This window comes from Lepus europaeus, chromosome 10, assembly GCF_033115175.1.
Source record: "Lepus europaeus isolate LE1 chromosome 10, mLepTim1.pri, whole genome shotgun sequence".
In the NCBI taxonomy this organism is placed as follows: Eukaryota; Metazoa; Chordata; class Mammalia; order Lagomorpha; family Leporidae; genus Lepus; species Lepus europaeus.
The window spans coordinates 65,325,944-65,343,317 of NC_084836.1; the positions used below are offsets into that span (position 1 = coordinate 65,325,944).

Genomic DNA, 17,374 nt, shown 5'->3' on the forward strand with positions numbered 1-17,374 from the left:
TTAAGATCTGGCCAGGTATGTCTGAGGCCCAGATTGAGGGTTGGCCTGTAGAACCAACTATTCTCATGGGGCACTGGAAGGTCTGGGATGATATTGGTACCATCATGGTGATGATGCAAATCTGAATGTCCTAATGTCACTTGAAATTATCACTTGCTTAGGATGCCCCTTCCCAGGAGGGACATGGGACGCTTGGTCATTACTAAGAACTGGTGAGAAAATATGGTCTGGGCCCAAATGAAGTATGGGAAGGTGGTGTGTGGACCTCTTAACAGAAAGCATCCTGTTGACTTCCCTTTTTGGGCTGGACTAAAAGGAGGGCTGATCTGAATAGGAGGTTAGAACTGAATAAGCAGCTCCCATATCTAAGAGATAGTTTATGGTCTTACCTGCAACATCAAGGGTTACCCTAGGTTCTGGCCTCTCAATATTGATGATTGGCTCAGGAGCCAGTTAGAGCTAAGGGCTTCCTCAGTTTAGAACCAACAGGGACTGTAATTCTGACACAGGAGGCCCTCAACCTCTGTTTCCAGTGGCATGGTTTTAAGTAGATTGGGCAAGGTTTTCATGGAGGCTGACTTTTGTCAGGACAGCTATTTGCCCAGTACCCTGGATTTCAACATTGATGACTGAGTGCAGACAGGTCTTACTTGGTTTTCTTGATGACAGGTCATTGTGTAGGGTGACTATGAGTTGAACCTTCTGCCTATCTCCACTGCTTCTTTTGCCTAGCTCTTTCCTCTTCCTCTGGTTTTGATTACAGTAGACTATGGAGGCAGTCTTTAGGATGCCTGTCAAGGGGATATTCAGTCCCACCTGTAATTTTTGAAGCTTTCTTTTATTATCAGGGGTGGCCTGAGTTAGAAATCTTTCCTTTACTACTATGTCTCCCACAGAGGAATGTGGATTCAATTCAGTATATTTTGGAAGGTCCTCTGTAAGCCTTTCTACAAAGGCAATTGGCTTTCCCTTGGATTCCTCTTTGGTGACAGTTTGTTAACGTTTATTGGTCATGTCTTGCTATCCCACAATCCTGCCATTATACAAACCACCTTATGATCCCTGTGATTTTGTGTGGCAGGAATATAGTCCTAATTAGAGTCATCCCTTTGCAGGGCTTCATTTGGAATTGGGAACCATTAATTTGGCCTATGCAAAATGCTTGCACAGTCATAGGTATGCTCTACCACTATTTGCCCTTCTGCATAAGTTACGACAGTTATGTCCTTACAGGTAAGGTCAAATATGGTGGCCACCTTATACTGCCTGTCTTTATAAATTTTTGGAAGTCATCAATTAAAATTTTCCATCTCCCTTTTAATTTGGTTAAAGATCTGAATTGAAAAGGGGGCTTGCATTTTGATGGGCCCTGTTGATCCTGTTGCTTCCTACAGAGAGTATATCCCAATGGCATCTGTGCCCAGGGCCATGGGTCAGGCCCATGGAGAGAGGAAACGGGCCTGTATCAGGAAGGGGAGGGTATAAAGAGGTGTTGTTTTTGTCAGACTCCTGGGGTCTTTCATAGCCTGGGGAGCCTAGTTCTTATGGGCACATTTTCCCGGGATGCTGAGTCTTTGGGTTCTGCCTTACAGTAGGCCCTCAGTGGTTGGTTAAGTAACAGTTGCAAGGAGGATGGGTCCAGTTGCAACTCTTACCAAGTTTTTAATTTTTCTCATATTGCAATAAAAACCTGTACATTAGGGACTTCTGTCCATCTATTACATCCATGGCAGCATAGATCTAATTGTAAAACAGAGTTGTAATCTAAGCTCCCATTTTCTGGCCATGATTCTTGGTCCTCTGATATATACCATGGCCAGGCAGTGTTACAGAAGATGATTAGTCACCCCCTTTTTAAGGTCTAGGGATCAAACAGGGACCAGTTTTTGAGAATACATCCTAGTGAAGAGTCCTCTGGGACAAAGGGTCAGTTTCTTATCTGTAAGAGAACAGAGGAGAAATGGGGGCAATGAATCTGGCATTCCTGCTCATTTCCCAAGACAGAAGGGGAGAGAACATGTGTCTTGTTTGGTCTCCCACTTGGGGAAGAGCCAGCAGTTCTTCTCCTGGGCTTATAGAATTCACTGGTCTTTACCATGTAACCCAATATTGACTGTCTCTATCTTTTTTCCTGGGGGCTTTCTCCCATTCAGCAGGACCTCTGATCATTTTTTAAAGACTTATTTTATTTATTTGAAAAGAAGAGTTACAGAGAGAGAGAGAGAGAGAGAGAGAGAGAGGCTTTCCATCCATTGGTTTACTCCCCAAATGGGTACAAGGTCTGGAGTTGAGCTGATTCAAAGCCAGGAGCCAGAAGTCTCCTCCAGGCCTCCCACATGGATACAGGGCCCTAAGGGCCTGGGCCATCCTCTGTTGTTTTCTCAAGCATACTAGCAGAGACCTGGATCAGAAGTGGAGCAGCTGGGACTTGAACCTGCACCCATAAGGGATGCTGGTGCTACGCCCAGGGCCTTATCCCACTGTGCCACAGTGCCGGCCTCAGGACCTCTCACTCATGCTTTGACCTGGTAATACCTAGTAAAACCATGGCGGAAAAGGTCAGTTCTGGAACATCATTCCAAAAGCAGTGGTTTACCCAGGTGCACAGGTATCATTGTTGGTGTTGGTGGGTAGACAGTATTAAAGATTTTTGAAAGAGCCCTAAATTCTTTTTTTCTCATTAAGATTGCAATGATGATTGGTAAAATCCAAACAAGAACAGAATATCTCTATATAGGTATATAACCTCTAAATATTCATATCATATCAATAGCATCTCTACATAAGCACAACCAAAAGTGTAGTGTTTGTCACAACCTGATAATGTGTTCCATACAATACAAATTGGCTTAATTAGCTAATGCCTCTCCATTATAAGAATTACATCCTTTGAAATCTTAGAATTTCATTTAGAACTGTCAAAGACATCAGAGGTTTAAAATGTTTGGCCAAAATAAGATCCCAGAGCATTGTGAAAGCAATAATCATCCATTCAGTCATGGCTCTAGATAAGATTTAATCAGAGTTATAAAGTCTAGATAACAGGATTACTTGGAACAACTTAGATATAGCAGAAAAACCCAGTGGTAAAGAATCAAGTAATCCTGTTATCTAGACTTTCAAGATGCAAGAGCTGACTAAAAGTTGAGGAAAAGAGACACCAGTTAAATGAAAACTGTAAAAAAAAAAAGATAATTTTTGAAGATGGGTTAGGAAAATTAAAGAAATACAGATTTTGGAAATGAAAAGATCGAAAGTTCTTGTGCAACTTTTTCTAGCAGAAAACCTTTTGGCTTTGACAGGGCTGACTGAGATCTGGCATCTGACTTTAGTGGCTGAACAGGTGCAACCCCTCCTCCCCGCTTCCCTGTGTTTGAGTCAGAGAAGAGAGGGTGCTGAACAGACGCTGGGCAGGCCATAAGGACAAGCGAGATGGAGGAGGTTAAAAGAACGAGCAGGCCTTGCTCTCAGTAGGACTGTTCCTAGTGGGCTGGCTGCGGGGAGTGGACAGATGGATGTCTTACAGTGCACCTAGGGAGTGTGGACATTGTGTTGAGGCCAGCGGAATGGCTAAAGCTGTCTTCCCAGGGCCACAACGGACTTTCCCTGTCGTGGGAGTCTTCATGCAGTGAGAGCCCTAATGGCTTGCAATTGCTCATCTGCACCCACAGGGGTGTGCCGAGAAGAGACTCAGGTGGCAGGATGCAGAGGAAGTAAGGTGCAAGGAGAGAGAGAAGTAAGCTGGGAGTGGAGCATTCCCCAAGCCTGCTGGCGCTGCCCCTTGGACTGACCACCTCACTCTTGATCCCTCTTGGCTGGCTTGCCAAAAAGATGCTACCAGTAAGGCCTAAACAGTGGTCGGTCCTCATTCAGAGGAGAGATAGAGAATGGCAGTATGCAAATTAGCGAAATGTAATGACAGATGAGAAGAACAGCTCAGCAGAGGACCGAGTGCCCCACTGGTGTGCAGACTGGTTTGTGCGGGAATAGAGCAAATTTCTTCCTGCCAATTTTCCTCCTCCTCTTCATCTGGAATGTTTGTGGGTGAGAAGATGACTGGGGTATGAGATCTTCCCTGGAATGTTCCTGGGGAAGATGGTTCTGGGGGTGTGGGACACTCCTTACCCCAAGAATATTAGTGGATGGAAAGGTTCCAGGGGTGTTAGACCTCCACCCCCAACCCCAGAAGGATATTGGGCAGGACCTCGATTTGGAGATGTTGGGTTGCTTTCAACACATATTCATGCCCTTTCCCATGTGAACTTTCTTTTTTTAAAAAATTTATTTATTTATTTGAAAGTCAAAGTTACACAGAGAGAGGAGGGGCAGAGAGAGAGAGAGAGAGAGAGAGAGAGAGAGAGAGAGAGGTCCTCCATCAGCTGGTTCACTCCCCAACTGGCCACAATGGCCAGAGCTGTGCCTATGCAAAGCCAGGAGCCTGGTGCTGCTTCCAGGTCTCCTATGCAGGTGCAGGGGCCCAAGGACTTGGGCCATGTTCTACTGCTTTCCCAGGCCATAGCAGAGAGTTGGATTCCCATGTGAACTTCTCATACATGGGGCCTCATGTCTGTCTTTCTTTTTGTCCTAGCAATAGTAGCACTTTAGGATTGGCTCTAGGTGTTCTTGCTAAGTTGTTAAATCTTGAGCTGCTTAATAGTGGGCTTCTGCCAATAATATCTCCCTTATTTGGTATTTATTTATCCTGCACAGAGGTCTAGCATCTTCACAATCCATTGTTAGTTGTGTTCTCTCTCTCTCTCTCTCTTTTTTTTTTTTGACAGGCAGAGTGGACAGTGAGAGAGAAAGACAGAGAGAAAGGTCTTCCTTTGCCGCTGGTTCACCCTCCAATGGCCGCTGCGGCCGGCGCGCTGCGGCCAGCGCACTGCGCTGATCCGATGGCAGGAGCCAGGTGCTTCTCCTGGTCTCCCATGGGATGCAGGGCCCAAGTACTTGGGCCATCCTCCACTGCACTCCCTGGCCACAGCAGAGAGCTGGCCTGGAAGAGGGGCAACCTGGACAGAATCCGGTGCCCCAGGACTAGAACCTGGTGTGCCGGCGCCGCTAGGTGGAGGATTAGCCTATTGAGCCACTGCGCTGGCTAGTTGTGTTCTCTTGATTCCTGCAGTGCATATTACCTATTTTGGTGAAAATCTATTTGCCTTCTGTAAGGAAAAAGTAGTTCCTAGAAATGCTGTGCTTAGACTTGACCCTAGGAATTTTTTAGAAGCCAAGATTTAAGGTATCATCTTCCAGCACATTTGGCTAGGTGAAGACTTTCTATAGTCTCCAGATAGGAGGAAGCTGCTGTGTCCAGCAGGGGGAGTGGACTATTTCTTCAAAGCAGAGAACTCTTGTGCATCTGAGGATTGAAGAATCTCAAGTACAGCCACTTAGACCTGGAGACTTCAGGGAACCAGGATAGAACACAGCCCCAGATTGTTTCCAGTTGAGGACCAAAGGACTGGAACATTTCCACAATAATTCTTACTCATTAGATGAGTGCTGCATCTGGGGAGTTTGATTGCAGGCACTTGTGGCCAGAAATAGAGCTTTCTGCCCAGTGCAGCCTCTGGACATTGCAAGTTAGGGTCAGGCTGGTCTGCGTCATGGAAGGAAGGGCGAGAAGACATGGATGGGGCACCACGGCATTTTCTATGGACTTCATCTCATTACAGAGGTCCTAAGAGTGAATGTGTATTTGTGCATTTAGGAGGGGACGTATAATGCAAGCTATGGAGAAATGCTGGCCAGAAATTCCACTGGATTTTAATGTTACTGCACTTGCATGTTAATTTGAGCAAGAATGCACTGTCTCCTGAGAGGTTGTGTTTCAGAAGAATTCCCACAATGGTTTCCAGGAATGATTGCCTCCTATTTTATTCTAGTGGGAGGCTTACTTGAGAAGGCATAATACGTTTTTTAAAGTCTAAGCTACTGAAACGCTCAGTCTCTTTTCCTGCAATTTCCTAGGCCCTTTCTCTGGAGATAATGAGTATCTCCACACTTTGTTTATGAATTACTATACAAGTAGGTAGCTATTTTTAAATGTACTTAAAAAGAGACATGGAGAATCATTTAAAATTTTTAAAGATATGGGCACTTTGTATAAAGTGGAGCAGCTAAAAAAAAAGTGGAGTAGCTGTTATAAAAAAGAATGAAATGCTACCATTTGTAGCGAAATGGATGCAGCTGGAGTACATCATGTTTAGTGAAATAAAAATAAGCTGGACCCAGAAAGACAAATACCGCACATTTTCCCTTACATGTAGGAGCTAAAATGTAAAAAAAAAGAAGGAGAAGGAGAAGAAAAATCAAATGTCTTTGTGTATCAGTACTGCTGCAAATATAGTTTTGTAGAACATTGTTTTTACCTTTGTGGAACCAGTGGTTAAGAATGTTATACTACTATAGCTTCAATGATCTGTGATTATTTTAAAATGTACTCTATGTGGGTCAAATGGTCATTTTTCCATTCAATTATTGTTTGTAGCCATTGTCTATGTTCTCATTAAACTAGTGTCTTTTTGCTTTTTAATTCTTGGATTTCTTATTTGGTGAAGCAGTTAGCCTTTTCATTGTAATGTAAATTTTTAAACTTTTTTTTTTTTTTTTTTGCGTTTTCCTTGTTTATTTGACAGAGTTATAGACAGTGAGAGAGAGCAACAGAGAAAGGTCTTCCTTCCATTGGTTCACTCCCCAAATGGCTGCTACGGCTGGCACTGCACCGTTCTGAAGCCAGGAGCCAGGTGCTCCTCCCTAGTCTCCCATGTGAATGCAGGGACCCAAGGACTTGGGCCATCCTCTACTGCCTTCCTGGGCCACAGCAGAGAGCTGGACTGGAAGAGGAGCAACCAGGACTAGCACCCGGTGCCCATATGGGATGCTGACGCCGCAGGTGGAGGATTAACCAAGTGAGCCACGGCACTGGCCCCTGTAATATAAATTTAAAATATGTTATCTCAAAAACTAAGAAAAAAAAAAAAGGAAGAAAAGGAGAAGGAAGGAGGGTGTGAGGAAGAAACGGGGAGAGAGGGAATATCATTATAAGGAATGTATCTACAAAGCACATTGAATCTGTTAGAAACTAATTAAAATTTAAGATAACAAGAATTAAAATATAAAATGCAGCAGCTGCGTTATACACTCCAGATTTAAGTGAAGTCCCAACCAGCTCCCAGCCTTAGTTCTTTTATTTTAAAAAACTAAGATGAAATTAATGTTTATCTGTATAGCCATTGTTGTTGCCAAATAAAGTAGTCCATTTTGACATCTTGAGATGTGATTATTGTTTATAGCCCTTGTCCGTACTCCTGAGGTGCAGTGGTCTTTCTAGTTACTACTCATTGAATTCTTTGTTTGGTGGAGGATTGAGTTGGTGATTATAAACTGAAAGAATGTCATTGCCAAAATGAAAAGAAAAATAAGACAGGAAGAAGGAGGAAGGGTGAGAGTGAGGGATGCTGGGAAGTATCATTATGTTCTTTGAACTATATATATGAAACACATGAAATCTGTTTCCTTCGAATAAATTAAAAAAAAAAAAAGAAAAGACAATTAAGTGCCTAGTCCAAGGAAAGGCATAGATAAATACACAGAATGTATTGACTACTAGCATTGGGGTAGTTAAGCTCTTTTTGACATTTTGAGGAGAATTAGGCAACAGAAGAAAAGGGGTCTTTGGAACTGAAAATTGCAGAGTGCCTGGATTCATACTGTTAGGCCTAATCATTGTCAGAACTCAGCAAGCCCATGGGACTGCAGCCCCTGTGTTTTGTGGACCTGCTGTGGCAGGATGGACCTGACTGGCTCAGAGAAATTTCCTGCGGCTACATAGCTCAAGGGAGGATCTGGGTGTGCCTGTAGGCTTTGTGAACATTGAAAAACAATAGTGACATAATAGACTGCTCAGTTACAAAAAGTACCTCTTGTGTTAAGAGGAAAATGAGAGCTCTGTCAAATTAGGGGTTTCTGGAAAAAGGGATAACCAAGGACATGTAGGAAGGTTTGGAAGAAGATTCAAGTTAGTGGAAACTTTGGCGTCAAGAGAATTTCAGAGAAAACACACCAAAAAGATAGAAGAAGTGATAAAGTGACTCTCGGTACCATGGGCTAATAGAGAGCTCTGCCTCTACAGCAGCAGCTGTTTGCAAATGCTGGCCGGCTGCCCTCCCCTGACTGCGTGTCCTACCTGTATGATTGTACAGCATCTTGTCCAGGAGGCAGTGGGGACTTGATGTCCAACACCTTTCATTATAATTATTCAAAGTTCATTGGATTTTTCAACACCTTTCAGATAAGGTTGGTGTCCTGGTATTGGGCCTATCTTCATTCCAGTCTCCATTAGTATATCCATGACAACAGTAACAACAACAGAATTAAACACTTTTGTTTGGATTTGCTCATAGTATATGTATTTAATATAATGAGCTTTATTTTAGCAGTGAAAGTTTTATATTATGGGATTATCACATTGCACTGTTTTTAATCCCTCGTAGAAAATATCAGTAAAATAACTGTATTTACAAAAAGTAAAAATGAAGTTGTGGATACAAGAAAAGTTTTGAGAAATTCAGTTTGAATGGAGTTTTAGAGTAAGCAGGAACAAATTATTTTACAAACTTAATGATCCATTCTTTGGGTAGCAAGTCTCTTATGAGAACTTGAATCACTGACTTTTGCCTCTTAGAAGATAACACAACTATTTTTTCTTTTTAAAGATTTATTATTTATTTGAAAGGCAGAGCTACAGAGAAATAGGAAGAGACACACAGAGAAACCTTCCGTTCACTGGTTCACTCCCCAAATGGCTGCACTGGCTGGGGCTGCACAAGGCTGAAGCCAAGACCCCGGAACTCCATCAGGGTCGCTCACATGGGTGGCAGGGTCCCAAGAGCTTGGTCAAACTCTGCTGCTTTCTCAGCACATTGGCAAGGAGCTGGATTGGAAGTAGAGGACCTGGGACTTGAACTGACACTCATATAGAATGCCAGCATTGCAGGCGTTGGCTCAACCCACTGTGCTGCAGCAGAGGGCCCAACACAATTCTTTTGACTGAGTCATTGAAGGCTTGTTTCACTTGCTTGTTCCTCAGGGTGTAGATGAAGGGGTTCAGCATAGGCGCGATGGAGGTGGTGAGCACGATCACGCCCTTGTTAATGGCCACTGACTCCTTTGCTGAGGGCTTCACATAGATGAAGATGCAGCTGCCATAGGTGATGGAGACCACAATCATGTGGGAAGAGCAGGTGGAAAAGGCCTTCTTCCTTTGCTGGGCTGAGGGGAATCTTGTAATCGTTCTGATTATATATATGTAGGAGAAAACTACACACAGAAGGGTTGTGATGAAGGTCAACACAGCACAGCCTATAACCATCTGCTCAATGACCCATGTGTCTGAGCATGATATCTTCAGGAAGGGAGACACATCACAAAGAAAGCTGTCAATGATGTTAGAGTCACAGAATTCCAGACTCTGACTCAAGCTAAACGGTGGGAGTATGATTAAAAAGCCAGCCATCCAACAACAAAAGATGGAACTTCTACAGGCTCTGCTGCTCATGATGGTCATGTAATACAGGGGTTTGCAGATGGCCACATAGCGGTCATAGGACATGATGGCCAGAAGGAAAAACTCAGTAACTCCAAAAAGATCTGTAAAAAATGCTTGAATAGCACAAGCACAATAAGTAATAGTCTTGTCACCTGTCAATAGGTTATACAAATATCTAGGAATACAAGCTGATGTGAATAATATTTCTAAGAATGAAAAATTTTGTAGGAAAAAGTACATTGGTGTTTTAAGGTGAGAATCAATGAATATAAGTGAGATAATAGCCAAGTTCCCAGTTACACTCAATAAGTAGGCAAAAAACAGAAAAATTAAAAGCAGGCCCTGAAGTTGTGGATCGTCTGTTAGTCCCAGGAGAATGAATGTTGTTATTGTGTGGTTTCTCATAACTGACTCCTGATTTGTATCCAGTCTTCATGAAAAGAATCAGGTATTATGCTAGAATATAGGAATGTCAGTGTTCCATAGTGGTAAACAATGAAAAGTAAAATGAAGCCAGTAACTGGTTCACATGAAACTTATTCTTTATTTTGGTAGTTAATGTTGTCAACATATATAAAGTCTTAGCTTTTATGCTTTCTTTTTTATATTTTAAAAGGGGATATCTTATAGATCAATCTGTGACACAATCTAGTAATATACAAATTTTACCTCTCTATTGCATTTTCCTTATTAATTATTGTCTATATCCTATATTAATTTTTACTATCATTCAATATTAAGATTATCTTGTATTCCAATTCATTCTGATTTGGTATGAGGTTGAAATCTTAAAATTCACTCATAGTTCCATGTGTTTACTCATGGCGTGGTACTTGGTAAAACCCAATTACATAACAAATAATTCATTACAGAAGCTCTACAAAATCCATAATCAATTATAATTTTATGTGTGTAAAATGTAGTACATACAAGCATCAAGTCCTGTGATTTCAAATAGGGTCCATGTGTGATAAATTTTATATCTGTATTTATACTGATTTATTTTCTGAAATTGTTACATATAGCTATTATGCATCACACTAAGCACATGCAAAGCTGATTTCATAAACTGTGTATTCTATTCTTCCAATGCATTCTCTGTAATAAAACTAATGGATTACAGTAATTGAACTCATATGATATTTTGGGTGTTATATAATCACTCCACAGGAAGCAACTGTCTGGATCAATTTCCCCTCCCATCCTTTCTTCTCTTCTATTCTGTTTAACAATCCTTGCATTCAACTTTAGGACAACAGTTCTTTGATTTTTAGTAGAAGTATTATTTCTTTTGGAAAATCTTTGAAACCTGGTGGCTGGTTGTATCCTCCTCCCCATCCCCACCGCCACACTCCCATTGATGCACCATTGCCAGACAGTACTCATTTCTGTCATGGCAGTTGCCATGGAAACGTGAGTCTGTTGGTCAGAAATGGATTTTTTTTAAAAAAACTGGAACAACCCACAATACTAATCACAACCCATGTACATAGTCAATGCCTAACAAATGGTTATTGGTTAAATTCTGACATTTTTCACCAGGCACATATAAAGTTATCTTCTTTCCTATTTGGACTTCCTTGTATTGCTATATCATTAATTTTACCTGAAGCATTCTATGTTCATGGCTCTCATATTTTGTATTTTATATATTTTTTTTTGCATTAAAGTGAAGTATTTACTACTGAATTAAGCCTTACCACGAAATTTCCACTTTTTCTGCTAATATCGTACTGAAGAGATAACTGGCTTTTCTTCCTTGCCTTATCTGTCATGTAAATGAGTAGTTAAATTCAATTTTGCTTCTTTGAGATAACAAATAAATAAATGACATAAATAATAAGTAAGATAATAAAATTATAGGTCAAGTTTGTGATGCTTAATTTGGGTCAAAACTCCTTTATAACTTTTCCCTCAGTTATCAGAAATTAATCACAATATCCATAAAGGAAATGCTTCCAGTCAGTCTCTGTGACTTGCTATTTTTCTTACATCAGTGATTGAAATTAGATTTTCCTGGGAAACTCCAATCAAAGAGTTGCCAGAATGGAGCCAATGCACTGATTGAAATAGTCTCTTCTTACCAGTCTGGACACAGGTTCAAGTCCAATAATGTGTCAGATTCTTACTTTTATGACACTTAGAGAAGTATCCTTAGTCAAGATCTTGGTTTTCTTGAGAGCTGAAAGATAAGGTCACACAAAAGCAATCTCAATGGATCCACTACACTATAGTGACATCCCACCCCAGGAGCCCACCTACCTCCTTTGAGTTCCATTCTCCTCTGCTTAGGGACACCAGATGCTTCCCTGTTGTGTTGAACTCAACCCTGAAAACTTCGGAAAATATTGGAGACTTCATACATTTCATTGCTTTATTACAAGTATAAAAGCCATTATTCCACGAGAAAACCATCTTTCTTGTATATTAAATGTCAAATTTGGCAAGATAATTGGCTCTAAAGTGTGACTAACTCCTCTCTTTTTATTCCATCTTTCAAATGTTTAATCTTGACACTGTTTTTATTATATGGGTCATGTATAAGATTAAAAAATCAAGTCTGATATGTAAAAATGGGCAGAGAATGTAAAATGACAGAACAGCTACTATTTTGGAACATTCACGTTCACATTTTCCTTTTGCAAATACATCCACGTATGTTGTAACTCCTACTTACAGAAGTATAAACATTAAATACAAAACTTGTCAAATTGGGTGTCAATTCATCATCTGCTCTTTGTTTTAAAGCATGAGGCTCTCTGAACTGTCTATCTGATACCTGCTCAGCTATCGTAATAATCAAAGCCAGGAAACACTGAACCCTGGGTTTGGCTCTCTGTCTTGGGCAGGTGAAATCATCTTCCCTTATTGATGCTGTGTTTAATTCTTAATTCACCTTTCAGTGACATATTCATGTTAAAGAACTTTCTGTTCTGAATTTGCACCAATGGCTCTCCTGTGATTTCTCCAGCCATCACTGATAACTATGTTGATGATCTCAAATATTTTTAATACTGAATCAGTGTGTCTAGAGTTTGAGATTTGCATCTGTCAACGGGTGGGAAAAAATTTTCCCTGGAGGCACCATTAGATTGTATTATGAATAGTTTCCCTGGTTTATTTAAAAATTTTCTTTCCTTTGGATATGTCTAGTTCCCAGTAACATCCAGTGTGGGTCACAAACATAGAGAAAACCACGTGTGTACTTTCTGGGGAGCTCCAGGCATTCCCTGGCATTGCAGGAACACCCTGGGAAGAACTAAGCAGAGAAAATGGAGAAAAACTATCAGAGCCCAGCTCAGCTGCTGCCAAGTCTCCTCCAGCTCTCTGAAACAGTTTGGTAGAAACATACTGGCCACATTGAGTAACATCCTTTGTTTAAAGATATCTATATTGTTTCTCAAACTTTTAATATTTTCCTCTTGTACAAAACACTAGCAGATAGTTTGAGAAAATTATTGAAACTGAACTGTAACTGATATTTCTATGTTCTTTATATATATTTCTGAGATTTAAAAAAATTTTGAGATTGCCGAGGTCTTTAATTCTATCAATTTTGAGCTAATGAGTTACGTATAAACATGCTTGTGTATATAAATACACACTGCCTTCACTTTGATGTGGAGGCTGACTTTATAACAGCTGAGAATGAGGCCACAATCTAGATAGCAGTCATTATTGACTATCATGCCTAAGTGGTTTATCAGAGGTTCTGCTTCCTACAAAAAATAATTACAATTCATATATAAGCTTATTTTTTAAAATGTTTCAAATAGCTATAGCATCACTCATTTTGACACATATAGGTGAAATCAACTTCTCCAAAATGTAATGTATTGGAGTGAAATGGACATTTTGAAATTTGATGATTGTTTATGGCCCTTGTCTCTACTGTTGAGAACAGTGTTTTTTTCTTCATACTCTTTGTTGAAGTCTTTACTTAATGAGACCCTTTACTTAACCTTAGGCATATTCAGGAAACTGAAAATAGATCTTTGAATATATTAAGAGTGGGAATGGGAGAGGGAGGAGGAAGGGTTGGATCATGGGTGGGAAAGTAGGTAGGGTGGGAAGTACCACTATGTTCCTAAATCTGTATATATGAAATATATGAAACTTGTATAAATTAAATGATATTAAAAATAAAATTAAAAAATCCACTTCTCTGAAGAAACTCAGATCTAATGTCTCAAAAAGAAAGATATGTTTTTATCATAGAGAAATGCTCAATGTGGGAATGGAAGTTTGATTGCAGTGTTGAAGACACTGCCTGGGACTCCAGCATCCTAGATGGGAGTGAGCCTGGCTTTGACCCCAGCTCTGCTTCCTGCCCATGTGCACCCTTGGAGACAGCAGGTGATGGTTCAAATACTTGGATGCTATTCACCCATGCAAAAGACAAGGAGTTCCAGGCTCCTAGGTTGGCTTGGGCCAGCCCCAGCTGTTGTGAACACTTGGGGGTGAGCTAACTGGCAGAAGATCTTTCTGTCTGTCTCTATCTCTGCCTCTCTGCCTTTCAAATAAATAATAGTAAAATAAAGAATAGACTTACAAAATATAAATTAAAAAATGAAATGCTAAATTTTAGGAGGGAGAGATATATTTACCTTGATTGGATCTTACATAAAGTGTACAAGCATTGAAACATTACATAGTACCCTCAAAATATGAGCAGTTTTTATATACCTGGTATGTTAAAAAAAGTTAAAAAATAAGCGAGGCACAGAGATTGGACTTACTTTCCTGGAAGTCACCAGCACCTTCCATTTTCCTGCAGGCTCTCAGGAGACACTGATTTCTTCTCCAGGCTTGTGTTTGAACCTCTGGCCACTCTGCCTCGTGGATTGTCACTCCATTTATTACCCTCTGAAATGTCCTTGATCTTCCATATTTTCCTCTTTGACACATTGACAAAGCTTTCTCATCAAGGACTCCACCCACTGTAAACTGCTCTAAGTGTGAAAGTAATACAGTATTGAGAGATTTTAAAATGCCAGGAGCTCTCTGGTTTTACAAGTTGATACTCTGAATCCTAAGTATAGAGTGAGAAGTTTTTCACTAATAAGATTAGCATTTGTTTTATTAGCCAAGCTGAAATGAAATGAATACACAAAAGCACCTTGGGAACCCAATTTCAAAAATCACTAATGAATCTTCCGTGTAATGAACTTGGCAGAAATCCTGAAAAACTCAGCAGTGCCGACAATGTCCTCAGAGAAAGGGAGGTGGCAATGTAGCAGCCAGTACAGGCCAACAGCATTGAAAATGAGTTGGTGGGGGCAGGCACTGAGGCTCGCGGGTTAAACCACAGTGTGGGATTTCTGCATCCCACATGAGAGTGCCCAATTAGGAGACCTGAGCACTCTGCTTCTGACCCAGCTGCTTGCTAATGCACACGGGAAGCAGCTGATGGCCCAGGTGCTTGAATTCCTGCTACCCATGTGCGAGAGCTGAGTGGAGCTCCTGGTTCCTGTGTTGGTCTGACTGAGTTCCGGCTATTGAAAACTTTTGGGGGAATGAACCAGTAGAAGAAATCTCCCCAGCCCTGAATCTCCCGCCCTCCCTCTCTCACTCTCACTCTGCTTAGTCAGTAAATAAATGTTTGAAAAAAATCAAATGGTAAAGTACCTGTGTCCTCTGACATTCACTCCTCATCTCAGGTGTCTCTAAGATTGCCAAGCCCAGTGCTCTCCCTCATTACAGCTTTAATTAAAATCACAAAATGTATGAATACCCACTAATCTAGTGAGAATTACCAAAAATCATTCTTCAGTAATTTAGTTTTTTTGTATATTGTCCTTCCACAAATATTTTTTCAAAATTTAAGCTAATTCCTAGGTTTAGAATGTAAGGACTGAAGTGACTTTTTTTTTTTTTTTGACAGGCAGAGTGGACAGTGAGAGAGAGAAAGAGAGAAAGGTCTTCCTTTGCCGTTGGTTCACCCCTCAATGGCTGCTGTGGCTGGCGCGCTGCGCTGATCCGAATCCAGGAGCCAGGTGCTTCTCCTGGTCTCCCATACGGGTGCAGGGCCCAAGGACCTGGGCTATCCTCCACTGCACTCCTGGGCCACAGAAGAGAGCTGGACTGGAAGAGGAGCAACTGAGACAGAATCCGGCGCCCAGACCGGGTCTAGAACCCTGGCTGCCGGTGCTGCAGGCGGAGGATTAGCCAAGTGAGCCACGGTGCCGGCCTAAAGTGACTTTTACATCCTGTTAGCAAAATTCGCTCTAAAACACCACACTGACTTCTATACATAATTTTAATTTCTCACTGTGCTTCTGTGTTAACTCATTATTATTTTCAACCAATAAACATTTCTATTCTCATATATGTTGAAAAATTTTTTCTGTAAATGTTATTGGGCTTCAAATTTTTTGCATTATTTAAAAATTATGGTAACTCCTAATACCTGTTTAGAAATTAAGTTGTTTGCATGTAGTGAATTGTATATCTTATTTTAAATATAACATTTTTTCCTAGAGCCAATTCTAATGTTTCATGATGCATTTGCCTTTTTTATATACTGCAGGAGACAATTTGCTAACATTTGACTTAGGCTGTGATAATCTATGATAATGGGAGACTGGCTAGTGAATTTTCTTACCTTTAAATCTTCACCAGGTTTTTGTAAACAGATTTTTCTGGACTTTGAAAAATTATTTCATCTCATTTGAAAGGCAGGGAGACACAGAGAGAAAACCGGGCACTCCAATATAGGATGCAGGCATCCCAAGCAGAGTCTTAACTGCTGAGTCAAACGTCTACCCCTATTATGGACCTTAACATGAATGTGTTTTGTTGTGTTCTCATTTTGAAGATTTTATGTAAATTATGAAATATGTAGAGTCATCTCCTTGGGATGCTCTTTGGAGTTTATGTGGTGGGAAGATTTTTCATTACAAATGCATTTGCTTTTCATAAATATAGTAAAAACCCCTTAGAATTAATTTGTGCCAGCTTTTCTAAGCTTTGGTTTCCTAGGAGATTGTTCCAATATATGTCCAAATTCATTTGTGTGACTATCTGAACTGTCATTGCTCTTTAATGACTCTGTAGTGAATATTCTATAGTGTAGAATCTGTAGTTACATACTTATTGATGTTTAGCATCTTTGTCAAAAATAAAATTACAATATATGTATGTATGTTTATTTCTGGACTCTTTTGTATTGGTGTATTGGTCTGTTTTTCAATACTGTATTACTATAGCTTTATAAATCTTTAAGTCATATTTCCCAATGTTCTTTATCAAAGCTGTTTTAGCTATTCTATACCTTTGCATGTAGATATAATTTTTAGAATCAGCTTTTCAATTCATACAGAAAAATCTGCTGAGATTTTGGTGGAGGTTGTATTAAACCTACAGAAGCACTCGGGTGAACTGAAATCTTAGTAATACTGAGTCTTCTATTCTATGAATATAGTGTATTTCTCCATTTGTTTAAGTCTTTAATTTCCATCAGCCATGTTTTGTAGCTTTCTGTACATAGATATTTGGCCAAATTTATCTCTAAATATTTTCTACTTTGAAGCAATTATTGGCAGTGTTGTTTATTAATAATTTCAATTTTGATTATTTTTTTCAAGTGTAGAGAAAATTGATTTTTGTATATTGATGTTATATTTCACACTTACTAAATACGCTTATTGTTCTAGTGGTTTTTGAAAAATTTTATTTATTTGAGGGGGGGGGAGAGAAATGTACTCCTATTGTCCCATTGACTGGTTCACTCCCCCAAATACCTGCATTGACTGGAATTGGTTCTGCCTGAAGCCCAGAGCTGGAACTCAATCCATGCTTAACCCAGTGATTTGCACCATCAAT

At 40.3% G+C, this 17,374-nt stretch overlaps 1 protein-coding gene across 1 annotated transcript; it reads right to left on the reverse strand.

The window, feature by feature from the left end:
* On the reverse strand, positions 1-9,955 carry LOC133767687 (olfactory receptor 6C2-like). The gene is made up of 2 exons (XM_062202121.1): positions 9,041-9,955; positions 1-21 (listed from the first exon to the last, which is right to left on the reverse strand). The coding sequence occupies exons 1-2, from the start codon at positions 9,953-9,955 to the stop codon at positions 1-3; spliced, it is 936 nt and encodes a 311-aa protein (XP_062058105.1).
* Between the last annotated feature and the right edge of the window lie 7,419 nt (positions 9,956-17,374).